Here is a 14,631-nt window from a genome sequence, read left to right as displayed (position 1 = left end):
CAGACAAAACGGTCGGGGAGGATTTGAATCCAGCTGTTTTGTCTTGAAAGCCGTGTCCTTAACCACTAGGTCACTGCCACGCCACCATCGAAATCCTCATCATGACCAAGGTGCCATTCATTTATAGAAGAATCGTAACATTCCAGGGAATGTAAGCATTCAGTGAGCATCTCACTTAATTGCTGCAAACCTGCGTGGCGGGTGTGATGGTTCTAGTTTTGAAGGCAGTCACAGAAGGCTTGGAGAGCCTACCCTGGCTCCTGATGCAACTGAGCACGCCCTCGGCTCTGCCCTAGACTGCAGCAGTCTAGGGCAGAGCCGAGGGCGTGCTCAGTTGCATCAGGAGTTGAATCTTGTCATCAGTGCTGTGGCCCTCAGGCTGCAGACCTTCCTCCCCTCGCTTCCCTCACCGTCCTGCCAGTGCACACCCCTCTACCGGCACGCACGGGAAGGGATTCCTCCCCACAGGGTTTATAAGGGTCTCAGGGGATTGGGCACAGATCACAGAATCTGTGTGTCTCAAGGTGAGAAGGAGGGGCAGGTGTCCTTCTTCTGACCACAGGTAAGTTCTTTGCAGTGTAGCATGATGGCACCAAGGATTTTTTTTTTTTTTTAAGAGTTCATTTATTTATTTGACAGAGAGAGGGGGAGAGAGAGAGAGAGATCACAAGTAGGCAGAGAGGCAGGCAGAGAGAGAGGGGGAAGCAGGCTCCCTGCTGAGCAGAAAGCCCAATGCGGGGGCTCGATCCCAGAACCCTGAGATCATCACCTGAGCCGAAGGCAGAGGCTTAACCCACTAAGCCATCCAGGCACCCCTGGCATCAAGGGTTTTTGATAGGATTGCCTTTACCCTGTCCTCAGGAGAGCTGGGGAAAAGCCGCAGTCGGGGCAGCTAGGTGAACATCTGGTTCTAAATTCTTCCCAGTCCCCTGTGCCCCTGGACCTTGAGTGCTGTGTGGGGGAAAGCTTATGTTACTGGCTTGAATGACAACATGTTTAAGTCTGAATCTTTCCTTTAACTCTGTAAGCGTGTTGGACACTCAGGACCTAAGTGTCCAACCACTTGGCACCAGTCTTGGTCTTCTCGGCCTGAAGCGCCCTCTGTCCTTGGTCTCCAAGGGCCCAGTGCCTTTGGGCAGCTGCCCCCGTGTCCTCTATTTGTTTTCTCTCTAACTTGCCTCTGCAGCTGGCACAGGCTTGTTTTTCCTCTCTCTTCGCATGAAGGTGACCTGAGGTCTTCCCTGGAAATGACATGGGTAGAATCACAAAGTAATTCTTCTGGCTCTTGAACTCTCACACCAAATATTATGTGATCCGTGTGTTATTTCTCTGGTAAATATCTAAAGACTCTATTTTTAAACTAAAGAAATATGTGTCATACAGAGCTTGATAATTCACAACTGCGACTTTGGGATTTCTTTTTTAGTTTGCCAAGAGCAAAACTCATAACTAAAATGACAGTTTATGTGTTTGTTGAGCACTTTCAGTAGTCCCCAAATTCTTAGACTCAGTAATAGTGTGAATATTCTAAAAACATTACATTTAGAATGCCCTTAGTTTTTTTGTGTTTTTCTCTTCTCTTATTCTAAAGAAGACTTGGCGTAGCTTACATAAATACATAGAATTCTTTTTTTTTTTTTAAAGATTTTTCAAATTTATTTAAGAAAGAGAGGGAGAGAAAACAAATGAGATGAAGAGCAGAGGGAGAAGCAGGCTCCTCACTGAGCAGGGAGCCCGATGTGGGACTCAATCCCAGGACCTTGGAATCATGACCTGAGCCGAAGGCAGACATTTAACCCACTGAACCATCCAGGCGTCCCACCACTAGGACTTTTGACACTCATTTTGTGGAAGGCCTGACCTGCCCTGAAGTGAGGCTAACAAGCGTCTCTCTTGACCCCTCATTTATTCATTTCACTGCAGAAATCGTAGAGACTTTTGATAACCGCTTTGGTGCCCCAGACCTCATTTGAAAGTGGTATTCATTATGTGGCATGCCCACTGGATTGCCTTGCAAAATCTGAAAAGTTCTGAATTCCTGAAACCCATCGGGCCGCAGGGATTTGAATCAAGGCTTCTGGCCTCGTCCCTGGAGTTCAGGAACAGGACAGGGTGCTGAGCTGCGCATCACCGGCCGGCCCAGCGTGGGTCTAGCCTGATAGCCCCGAGTAGCAATGCGCAGCGAAGGGAGCACAGGCAGCCTGACGGCGGGCCCCAGACAGCTGGGAGGGATAATTACGCGGTAGCTGCTGGAGGGCTGGGAACAAGCCAGAGACCCTCCGAGCGAAGGAGCACGGTCAGTGAGGGCTACTCAGAAGAGCTGTGCCCTGTCTTCCTGGGTAGATCCTGCAGCAGCAGAAGCAGGAGCATCGATTTCGTGATGCTCAACCCAGAACCCTTACCTACGGAGCTTTCTTCGGCCCTCCTCCTGTTAGGTTTGCTGTTCAGAGGGCAGCGAGGAGCCTTTCGGCACCCGGGGGAAGAGCAGGTGGGGAGAGTCAGAGCAGAGCCAGCGGGGAGCTTTGGGTTCAAGGACTGAAGTCACCACTGCCCAGTGTTTGACTTCAGCTTTGTGAAGCGGGATACAGGGACTCCACTCACACACTCACTGACTCACTCACCCATCTGTGCATCTGTCTGTCCATCCATCCATCCATCTGTGGGTGCGTTTGTCTAGTGAATATTTATGCCACACTAAGTGCCAGGCCAGGGGCTGGGGGCCGTGAAGGGAACACATGGGATAGTTATAGTGAAAATCCTTTAAAAACCACAGAACAAAAAATGACACAACAAAACAAAACCCAGAGCTCCTGACCATTGTGTTTTACCTGTTACTTAGTATTCTGGGCACGTGTCAGCCCATAGCATTTCATCCTGTAGAACAGACACCCTGCTTATTAGCTCCCTGTGGTCCAGGTCTCAGTAGTCCTATTTTGTACTTAAAGAGTGATGCACAGTGCATTTTTTTTTTAAAAGATTTATTTATTTATTTATTTGACAGACAGATCTCAAGTAGGCGGAGAGGCAGGCAGAGAGAGAGGAGGAAGCAGGCTCCCTGCTGAGCAGAGATCCCGATGTAGGGCTCTATCCCAGGACCCTGGGATCATGACCCGAGCCGAAGGCAGAGGCTTTAACCCACTGAGCCACCCAGGCGCCCCGCACAGTGCATTTTTTTAAGGTTTTATTCCTTTATGAGAGAGAGCAAGTGAGGGAATGTGAGCAGGGGGAGGGGCAGAGGCAGAGGGAGAAGCAGACCTCCCTTCCGAGCAGGGAGCCCAACGTGGGGCTCCATCCCAGGAGATGGAGCTGTAGCACCCCGTGGCTGGGAGAACGTGGCTGGCTGTGCTCATGACGACAGAGCCCTCACCTGGGTAACCTTTCACCTCGGTCTGTTGAAATGGGAGCAGGGTGGTTTGTTAGAAAACCCAAGTGGGACAGGTTGGCCTGATCCAGGCAGGTGAGCATCCTAAGCCCAGAATATAGAGATCACCCATGTGCCTGACTCCTTGGGCTGGAGATGAGCAGGTTGCTGAATGCGGGTTTAGTTGTATAAAGAGAACTTCTTTAGAGGGACAAGAGGCCTCTTCCATTCTGCTCACGTGTAAGGCAGGGCGTCGGAGACCTTGCCTTTTGTCTTAGCATGGACTCTTCCCTCATTCCACTGCTGAGGCCCAGAAGACTTGTTGGGAGGTGGATCTGGCTCTGGGTGAGGAGAGACACGACCAGCACACTTGTGCCTTTCCTCTTGCTTTTCTCTAGCTCATCAGATAAGGCACCTTGCTCCCCCATGCCTTCTGGATTATTGTGGAGAATGTGAAAGGGACATCTGTGTTTTTCTCAAACTCAACGTCATTATTTTAAACAAATAAAAAGTAATTTTGGTTCATTCTATACGCTTGGAAAATACGGAGAAAAGAAGGAAAATGAAGATCACATATCCCCTACCATTCATGTTTTAGCTGTGTCCTACCTATGTTGGTTGGTTGTCTGGCTACTTACTCATTTTTTGGGGGGGCCGGGGGGCGGGAGCAAAGGTACTTATAGGCTAAATCTTTGCAAAATCGCGATTTAACTGTATCGTGACAAACGTGCCTTTCCCGGCTGTAGACCATTCACTGTGGCTGGCTTTCTTTGTGGTTGGACACTTCCAGTGCTCGTCAGTTTTCACAGGTGTAAGTTATATGGCACAGAGTATTCTTGTTTGTTCAGGATGACCCGTACCTCAGCCTGCTTCACGGTGTGCTGTCTGGGCTCTGGAAGGGTCAGGTCACTCTCTGAAGCTGGTTTGTGCATGTGAAGGCTGGGTTTGCTGCGTGGAAATTGTAGCAGAGATGACGTCAGTCATCTCTGTAGGGTCTAGCGCTCAAAATGGAAATAATTGTTACCACATTTAAGAAGTGCCTTTCTGTTTACATACATTGGCTTCCTGAAAATGCATGCTATTTGAATCAGCCTTTAGCACTGGTCAGAGGGCTTTTCACCAGCAAAGCCGGGGTCACCCTCGCCTAGCAGCTTGTAGTTGCCCACTCTGATTTGGGCTCTAAGCGATAACAGTGAGTGCGTATCTCTATCAGATCTGATAGGGAATGAGTTTATCTAGAGAGTCAGCAATGACCCTTCCCCTGGTTCACAAAAGGACCCGTCTTGGCCGGGATGGGCATGTCATGAGATTTTCTTTCCTGATGATGTTTTGTTTTTCTTTGAAATAATGCTTTGTGATTATTAATGTTTATGGCTCCTTATTTGTGACTGTGGGCCAGAGTGCCCCTTCCCTGGGTTGCAGCTGTCAGAAGTGGGTTTAGCCCTTTCAGAAAGCTTGCTGGTTCTCTGCCATTAACCTGAGGTGCCTTCCCATTGCTTCCCCACTGGGTCTGGGCTTCCTTTCCCTCCACCGACTTTGTGCTGCTGTCCGCTCTCCTCTGATGGGACAGGTTTTCTCTTCCCTGATACTCAGTCCCATGGGCCTCCTGGCTGCGATGTGGACAGGTGTGAGCCCCCTTCTGTCCCTCAGCTCCCCCTGTGGGGATGTGAGCTCAGGTGTGTCCCCCCCCCCCCCCCCACTGCCCTGTGATGGTGGAGGTCCAGCTCCTGGCCACTGGAGACCGACCGTTCTCTGTGGGAGGCTCGGCAGAAGCCGCTTCACTGTCTGGCTTTGGAAATCAAAATGCCAAGAACTGCATGGATGTCTCTGTCCTTTCTAGAAAAGAAGAAGCCAAGGAGGGACAGGCCATCCCGGGACTGGCGGGAGCGGAGGAACGCCATCCAGCTGACCAGCGAGCACACGGTGGAGACCCTAGTGGTGGCCGATGCCGACATGGTACAGTACCACGGGGCAGAGGCCGCCCAGAGGTTCATTCTGACCGTCATGAACATGGTGAGTATCCCATCGCCGTCCGGGATGAGGGCTGTGTCCTTGACTTTTCCCTAGGGTGGGGGATGGAGACACAGCGCCATCCCCCGGAGGAGGGCCTGCCCTCCCATGTACCTTCAGCGCTAGGGTCTGTGCCGTGGTTGACCCCTGCCTGCTGTTCCTTACCAGTGGTTTGCCAAGACCTTTCCTCAGTGCTGGTCCCCCTCCCTCTTCTAAGGAATCAGCAGTCTAGTAGAAGGAATCAGGATCACACTTGAGTGTGATCAGCTCTTGCTGTGAGCCGTGAGGGCCGGAGGAAAGTTGGAGCTGGGAGAGGTTGTCTGGTTGTGGGTACAGGGAAGGAGCCCCGAAACCTGTGTCTACGTCTGATTTGATGAATGGGGATAGCAGGAAACCGTCACATTGACGGTGTGGGAAGGCAGGTGGTGTGACCTGGCTGCAGGAGGGAGTGGGGAGCCTGAGGGGTGTGGGTGGACACTGGACAGGGGCAGGTGGGGAGGACGTCCTGAGGAACGGGACTGCTGAAAGGGGTGAGGGAGGCGGGAACTGAGCTGTGCTCAGCAGGGACTAGAGTGGGAAGAGGCGAGAGGGGGCATTGGACATGGAGAGCATGGGGTGGGGAGAGGGGCTGAGCTGAGGGGCAGGCGTGAGGGTGGAGGAGGTCGCCACGTGGGGAGGAAGAAGGCTGGCCCTGGTCTCTGAGAAGTACGTGTTCTTCATCTGCACAACCCCGAGTCCTCTTGGTGGCTGGTGCATGGCGGGTTGCTGGGCTGCCCAGAGGACACCTGGGAGGGGAGCTGCTGGGGCTGGCTCCACACCAGCTTCTTTCATCTGTAGCTCATTTCATCTCTTTCTTTTCTTTTTTTTTTTTTTTTTTTAATGGTCCGGAGCACCAGTGTCAGGAGCAACCACTCAGTACGGCAGCTCAAGTAGTGATGAGGCAGAATTCCACGTTGATATTTGCTTCCATGATTCTGTGGTCAGGACAGGGGCAGCTATAGTACCACCAGTGGGCAGGGTGTGGGGGGGTCCATGGCAATGTTGCCCTCAAGCTGCCCATGGCTGTAACACTGAAGCACAGGGACCGACCGAGCGGTCCCCAGGCTTGGCTTTCACTCAGCGCTCCCCACGCCCTTTCCGCTGCTTGGATAAAGAGGTTGGAGGCTCCAGATCCTGTTGCCGAGGGCAAATCTGGGGCCAACCCCATTAAATGGGGATTTAGATGTTCCCTGATGAGGCCTACCCAGTGAGAGCAGGGCCACTGTGGCGAAGGGCCTCCAACATGTGTGCGCTAATACGGACCCCTCCGGTCACCTCCTGTCACCTCCGGGTTTCTTGGCCAGTCCGATGAGGCCGGAAAGCAAACAAGAGCAGAGTCTGCTGACCGCACTTACGCAGACTCTCAGCACTGGGAGCTGGTTTCTGTTGCTCTCGTGGTGAGGTTGCCATTTAGCAGGTTTAAAGACAGGCTGTGTGCGGACCTGGTACCTTCTTTCCAACAAGCCACCTTCCACCATTCCCATCCTCCAGGCCCTCAAACCTGAGTTTGAGAATCCCAAGGAATCTGTTCTTCCTGTGGCTGTTGTAGCCAAGGGATTTCTGTTAGGAAGTGAGATCTCCTTTAAGCCAGGAGGATGGGAAGGGATTGTGGTTGGGCTCAGGAGCCCTGTCATTAGGTCTCCAGGTGCAATGAGAGGGGGGGCCGAAGCCAGCCAGCCAGCCCAGCTCTCTCCCATCAGGGGGTTGACTGTGGGCCCACAGGACTGAACTGGCTCTGTTTCCCTAGCCTCGGTGGATTTGGAAAAGGAATCTGCAGGCGTAGTTGCTGCCTTCCTTGCAACACACTCTCCGCAGGCTGCGGAAAGAGCATCACTGGGAGCCGACATCCAGGCTCCCACGCCCTCCCAACTTTCTCACGTGACTCTCTCAGAGGCCTGCCTGCCCACGCTTGCCGCTCGGACCCTTGAGGGCCAAATCTAGACAGACTCCTGTCCGCGAGGCGAGCCTGGGCACTCGTAGGGCTTTGGTAACACTTTCAACCTGGGCGAATTGGGTGTCACGTGTTTGCTTAGAATTTTTGTAGCCTCTCCTGGGTGTGTGTGTGTGTGTGTGTGTGAGTGAATTAGATCAGCACCAAACAGTGGCACGTGTCTGAGAGGAAGGAAAGGAGTGGAGGTCTGCGATGAGTAGCTGGGTTGTTTCTCCTCCTTCCCCTCCTCAGACCTGGTGGATTTCATTATACTCCCATAGTACAGAGAAGGAAATGGAAGCTTGCCAGGAGTGCCATCATCAGGGTGTGCAGCTAGTGAGCGAGTACAGGGCAGGGCAGGTTCTCAGAGCCAGGGCTGAGGGACTCCTGTCTCACCTGTTCAAGGTCACGAGCAGGTGTGGGGCCCGTTGTTTATCTCCATCTCTGCCCTGGACTGCTCGTCATTATTTCAGACCCTGGTGACTGCTGGAGCCACTTTGTTGGGCTCTTCACATTCATGTTCTCCCCTCTTGACACCTTGCTACAGAATGGCCAGCAAGAGCTTCATCCAACAGAATTAGGACTTTGTTACTGAGCAGCCCTAAGCCCTTCTGTGGCTTCCCATGGACTTAACAGGGAATTTTTGCATGGCCCTGTTTTGCACGGCCCTGTCTGGCTGTGGAATTGGGCCCACCTGCTTCTCCTGGACTTGATTCTGTACTCCATGTCAGCACTGAACTCCCGCCATGCGGGCCTCTTTCTCAGGTCTTCAAGCTCTTCTGTGACTTGTGGTTTTTCTTTGTGAGGAATGCTCTTCTCCCTGCTCCTTATCAAGCTAGCTTCTCTGTCTTAGAGGGCTGTGGGTCAGTGTCCCGTCAGAGGGGCTCTCCTTGCTGAACCCTCTGAAAAGGCCAGCCTGTTTTTTTAGCAGTCTGCTTTTGTACTTGGTCCTTATCTCAAGTTATAATGCTGTATTTATTTGCTTTTTAAGAGCTGTCTTGCTGCGGAGATATTTTTATGCTACTGAATTTAAGCTGCTATAAATTCAAATTAGAGTATTATAAGTTTAGAATGTTAAACGTAGTCCCCATGGTAACTACAAAGAAAACAGCTACAGAATATACACAAAAGGAAATGAGAAAGGAGGGGCACCTGGGTGCCTTAGTCGGCTAAGTGTCCAGTTCTTGATTTTGGCTCGGGTCATGATCTCAAGAATTGTGAGACTGAGCCCTGCATTGGGCTCTGAGCTGGGCGTTGAGGAGCCTGCCAGAGATTCTCTTTCTCCCTGTCTTTCTGCACCTCCCTCCAGTCTCTCTCTCACTAAAGAAATATAGTAAAAGAAAAAAATGAGAAAGGAATTAAGTTTCAGTATAAAAAACTCAACACAAAAAATCAGTAATGCAGCAAATGAGGAACAACAAAAGGCTATGAAGCTTATTGAAAACAAATAGTAAAATACAGAAGTCCCTCCTTATCAGTAATTTTCTTAAATGTAAATGGATTGAATTCTCCAATCAAAAGATCAGTAGGATGGGAGCACCTGGGTGGCTCAGTCAGTTAAGCATCTGCCTTCATCTCAGGTCATGATCTGAGAGTCCTGGGATCGGGCCCTATGTCAGGCTCTCTGCTGAGCAGGGAGCCTGCTTCTCCCTCTCCCTTTGCCTGCTGCTCCCCTGCTCATTCTTTCCCCACCCCTGTCAAATAAATAAAATTTTTAAAGATCAGGATGGATTAAAATACATATCCAATTATATGCTGTCTACAGGAGACGCACTTTAGATCCAAAGATACAAATAAGTTGAAAACAAAGGTATGGAAAAAGATAACCCCATGCAAATAGTAACCACAAGAAAGCAGAAGTGGCTATAGTAATAGCACACAAAATAGACTTTAATCAAAAAAAGAAACAAGGATACCATATATTAAAAAAGTTTTAGGGTCGCCTGGGTGGCTCGGTGGGTTGAGCTTCTGCCTTAGGCTCAGGTCGTGATCTCGGGGTCCTGGGATTGAGCCCCGCATCAGGCTCTCTGCTTGGCAGGGAACCTGCTTCCCCCTCTGTCTCTGCCTGCCTCTCTGCCTACTTATGATCTCTCTCTCTGTCAAATAAATAAAATCTCTAAAAAAAGAATTTTAATACAGCAAGAAAATATAGCAATTGTCAAGTCTTTTTACATCTAATAAAAGACCATCAAACTATGTGAAGTAGAAATTGGTAGAATTGAAGGGAGAAATACACAGTTGTGTAATAATAGAGACTTACCCCCTCCACTGTCAGTAGTGGATAGGACAACTAGACAGAAAATAAGTAAGGAAATAGAGGACTTGGACAAACATAATAAACCAACTCGATCTAGCAGATATACAGAACCCTCCAAAACAACAGCAGAATAGTCCTTACTTACAAGCACGCATGGAATGTTCTCCAGGATATACTGTATCTTAGGGTACAGATTAAGTCTCAACATTGTACAGAGTATCTTCTCCTGACCACAGTGGGGTTAAGTAAGAAATGAATAATGGAAGGAAAAATAGAAAATTGACAAATATGGGGAAATTAAACAGCATGCTCTAAATGCATGTGTCAAGGGAGAAGTAACAGGGGAAAAGAGAAAATGCATGCAGATGCCTAATAACAAAAACACATCAAAGCTTATGAAACACTGCAAAAGTAGTACTCAGTGGGAAATGTATAGTTGTAAATGCTCACATTAGGAAAAAAAAAAAGATTTCAGATCAACAACCTTACTCTAAAACTTAGGGAACTAGGAGGAGAAGAAAAATTAAACTCAAAGCTAGCAGGAGGAGAAAATAGTAAAAGATGAGAACAGAGATAAATAAAAAATAGAAAATCAGTAGAAGAACTCAACAAAGCCAAGAGCTGATTCTTCAAAAGAATTAAAAAAATCAACAAACCTGTGGCTAGCGGGACGAACAAGAGGACTCAGATTACTAAAGTTAAAACCAAAAGTGGGCACATGACTACCAATTCTATGGAAGTAAAAGGCGTTATAAGAGAGTGCTAGCAACCATTGTCCACCAACAGATTGGATAACCTTGGTGACCTGGTTGGATTCCTAGGATCACAAAACTTAAGACTTTATCATGAAGAAATAGAAAATTGAAAGACTTAGAATTAGTGAGGAGAGTGAATCAGTAGGTTTAGAAATCTGACTTACAAATCTGATGAAGACACTACAAGAAAAGAAAACTTCTTTATGAATAAAAAGAACAGTTACTTTGTGAATATCCATGTAAAAATCCTTGACATAACACTAGCAAACCAAATCCAACAATATATTAAAAGAATCAGACACCATGGCAAAGAGGGAGATATGCCCAGAATGCAGGGATGGTTTAACATACAACAATCAATCAATGTACTACACCACATTAAGACGACAAAGGGAGGAAACACATGATCATTTCAACTGATTTAGAAGAAGAATTTGTAAGATTCAGCACCTTCCCATTAAAACAAGCACCCAACAAACTAGGACCAGAAGATAACTACCTCAACATTATATAAGACATCTCTGCAAAATCCATAGTGAACCTCGTACTCAAGGGTGAAAGTCTGTAAGTTTTTCCTCTTAAGATGAAGAACAAAGCAAGGATGCTTGTTTTCGCCACTTCTATTCAACATAATATTGGTTGTCCTAGCCAAAGCAGTTGCACAAGTAAAAGAAAGAGAAAGCATTCAAATAGGAAAGGAAGAAATAAAATTTTCTCTGTTTACAGATGACATGGTCCTAAATGTAGAAAATCCTAAAACTTCGTCCTCTCAAATTTTAGAACTTACAGTGTAATTCAGCAGAGTAGCAGGATACAAAACCACTACACACAGATCAGTTGAACTTCTGTATCTAACAATGAACAATCCAAAAAGGCAATTAGGAAAACCATTTCATTTACAGTAGCATCGAGAACAAATACTTAGTAATTAACTTAATAAAAAAGATGAAAGACTTATACACTAAAAACTACCAAACATTAGTGAAAGAAATTTAAGGAAATGGAAAGACATCCATGTTCATGGGTTGGAAGACTTCTTATTAAGATGTTGGTACTACCCAGAGCAATCTGCAGGTGCAGTACAGTAAAGGCCCAGCAATAATTGTCTTTGCAGAAGTGGAGAAATTCATCCTAAAATGCTCATGCAATCTCAAGGGACCTTGAATCCCCAAAATAATCTTGAGAAAGAACCGAGTTGGAGGACTCCACTCTTTCTGATTTCAAAATTTACTACAAAAAGCTCAAGTAATCAAAACACTGTTGCACTGGCATAAAGACAAATATATAGAGAGCCTAGAAATTAACCCTGAGTTATAGGGTCAAATGATTTTCAGCAAGGGTGCCAAGGCCACTCGGTGGGGGAAGTGTTCGTCTTTTCAACAAATAGTGCTGAGAAAATTGGATATTCACATGAAGAAGAATGATGTTGGACCTTTCCCAAATGCAATATACAACAATTAACTTGAAATGGATTAAAGACCTGAACATATCAGAGCTAAAACTATAAAACCCCTAGAAGAAAACACAGGGGAAAAAATTCATGACATTGGATTTGGCAGTGACTTCTTGACTATGACACCAAAGGCACAGGCGATGAAAGAAGAAATAGGCAAATCAGACTTCATCAAATTTGAAGAGTTTTCTGCATCAAAGGACACTATCCTTGGAATCAAAAGGCAGCTCATAGAATGAGAGAAAAACACTTGCAAATACATATTTGATAATATCCAGCATATAGAGAACTCCTAAAACACAACAACAATTAAAAAAAAAAAACTGATTTAAAAATTGGCAAAAGGACTTGTCTAGGCATTTCTCCAAAGAAGATCTGGAAGTGGTCAGTAAACCCTAGAAAACTTGTTCAGTGTCCGCCATGATTAGGGAAATACAAGTCAACACCACAACGAGATACCACTTCATTACCATTAGGATTTTATTTAATTATTTATTTAAATCTAATTTATTTATTTCAGAGTCAACACACAATATGACATTAGTTTCAAGTGTACAACATAATGATTTGACAGCTCCATGAGTCATGCTATGTCACCATACAACGCTATTATAATAGGAATGACTGTTTTCCCTATGCTGCACCTTCATCCTTGGAGCTTGTTCATTCCCGTAACTGGAAGCCTGTGTGTCCCACTGCCTTTCAACCATTTTGATTAGGGTGCTATTATTTATAAGTACATGTAATAGCAAGTTGAGTGGATGTGGAGAAATGAAACCCTCGTGATTTGTTGGTGGGACGGTAAAATGGTGCAGCCCCTATGAAAACAGACTGGTGGTCTTCCAAAAAAGGTAAACTTAGAGCTGTCATGTCATCCAGCAGTTCTGCTTCTGAGTATATACCCCAAAAGGGGGAAGTTAGGATCATAAACAGATATTTGTACACTTGTGTTCATAGTGGAATTGTTCATAATGGCCAAGAGGAGAAAGCAACCCGAGTGTCCATGAGCGGGTCAATGGATAAACAGAGTGTAGTTTATCTGTACCATGGAATGTTTGTCAGCCTTAGGAAAGGATGGAATTCAGACCCAGGCTACAATGTGGATGAACCTTGAGGATATTTCACTAAGCGAAATAAACCGCTCACAAAAGGACAAACACTGTATGATTCCACTTAGATGAGGTCCCCGGAGTAGTCACATTCATCGAGAAAGAATGTAGAATGGGGGCTGCCAGGGGCTTGGGGAGAGGGAATAGGGAGTAGCATTTAATGGGTGCAGAGTTTCAGTTTTGCAAGATGAATGAGTTCTGAGAATGGATGGTGGTGATTGTCATACAATAACGTAAATGCATTTAACACTACTGAACTGTGTACTTAAAAGTGGCTAAGATGTTAAATTTTATGTTGTATGTATTTACTGTAATTAAAAATAGGCTAAAAAGAGGCTCACTCCCTAATTCTATTCAGCTGTATTTACTGGGTACCTCATGTGTGCTAAGGACTCTTCTAGGGTCTGGGGATAGAATCGGGACTGTAACAGGTCCCATTCCCATGGAGTTCATGCAGTGGGACCAAAAGACAGTGCGCAACACACAGATCAGTAAAACGTGTAGATTTTACAAACTGCTCTACAGAGATCCGGGTGACAGCACATGGGTGAGTGAGGTGGTCAGGTCACCACTGTGAGAAGTGATGTTCCAGTGAGAAGGGGGAAGGCACTAAGGAGCCACCCAGCCGTGCTCTGTCTGGCATCTGGGGGGCCCGGAAAGAGGCAGTCTCTGGTGAGTGAGGGCTGTGCCAACCAGCTGACCTCACGGTCTGGTACGCCAGGGCAGGTGGGTGGGCATTAACTCCATGTGTGACCACAAGCTTCTGCAGGGGTTGAAGCACCAGCGTGGCATGCACTGACTTCTGTTTTAACAAAACGCCGCTGCCTGTCTCTTCTCCATGGAACTGGAGCCCTGCCCTGGGCTCTGGGTCCCCAGCAAACCGCTCACCGGCACTGGTACCCACAGGGGGAGAGGCCTCTGCCAGCCTGGGTCTTTGAGCTGGCAGCAGGCCACAGCATGGTCCCCTGGACTTGGCTTTGTCCCTGCTCCCAATGTGCTGTCGTGCCTTTCTATGTATATCTCTGGGTTTTCCTGTGGTTGGGGTGGGGGGTGGTAGTGACACGGGAACAGGAATATTTTGAAGAACAAATTGCGGACGGAAACAGGTGGCTTTGACACTAAAAACCTGTAGTTTGGGCAGCCAGATTGGAAAACGGGGCCACTTGCTGGAGCCTTGGTTGTTTTTAGCTTTCTTAAGAACCGTGGAGTGAAAAGAAAACGTGAGATGTTCCAGGCAAGTTCTGTTTGGAGGAAAGATGACATCAATTTTACTCAATTACCATGTGAAACAGACAACAAGCCTCTCCGTTGTGCCCAGAGAAACTGTCACGGTGTTTGAGCACGCGCTGGTTCCCACACGCCAGCAGCCATCCCAGGGAAGCTGCCGGCGGGGGGGTGGGGGGGAGGATTGCAAAATGCACGTGGCCAGGCCCACCCCCAGGGCCCCTGGCTCTTTGGTTCTGGGGTGGGCTCCAGAATGGATTTCCAGCATTTGCCGGGCGATGTTGCTGCTGCTGCTTCAGAGACCCCCCCTGAGTGGCACTGTGCTGGAGAAAGAGTCCTTTCCCATATGGGAGTCTGAATGGGCACCGCATGTGATTTGGGGAGGCTCTTAGTGGCACAGGTAGGTGGTGCTCTTGGGGGAACCCTGTGTGGGCACTTGGCATAGCTCTTCCCCACATGTCCCCGTCACCCCGTCTGCCCCTCCCTGCCCATG

The 14,631-nt window shown here is 47.7% G+C and overlaps 1 protein-coding gene across 2 annotated transcripts in view; it reads left to right on the top strand.

Annotated features, from left to right (window-relative positions):
- Positions 1-14,631, top strand: part of ADAMTS17 (ADAM metallopeptidase with thrombospondin type 1 motif 17) — a 346,546-nt gene that overhangs the window by 58,224 nt on the left and 273,691 nt on the right. For both annotated transcript variants that reach the window (XM_046010435.1, XM_046010434.1), the window contains exon 4: positions 5,202-5,374. In XM_046010435.1, coding sequence (XP_045866391.1) covers positions 5,202-5,374 — 173 coding nt within the window. The remainder of the gene's footprint in view (positions 1-5,201; positions 5,375-14,631) is intronic.

Source organism: Meles meles, chromosome 6 (assembly GCF_922984935.1).
Source record: "Meles meles chromosome 6, mMelMel3.1 paternal haplotype, whole genome shotgun sequence".
Taxonomy (NCBI): domain Eukaryota; kingdom Metazoa; phylum Chordata; class Mammalia; order Carnivora; family Mustelidae; genus Meles; species Meles meles.
Note: the sequence above shows the minus strand (reverse complement) of the source record. Positions and strands in the feature narration are given on the sequence as shown.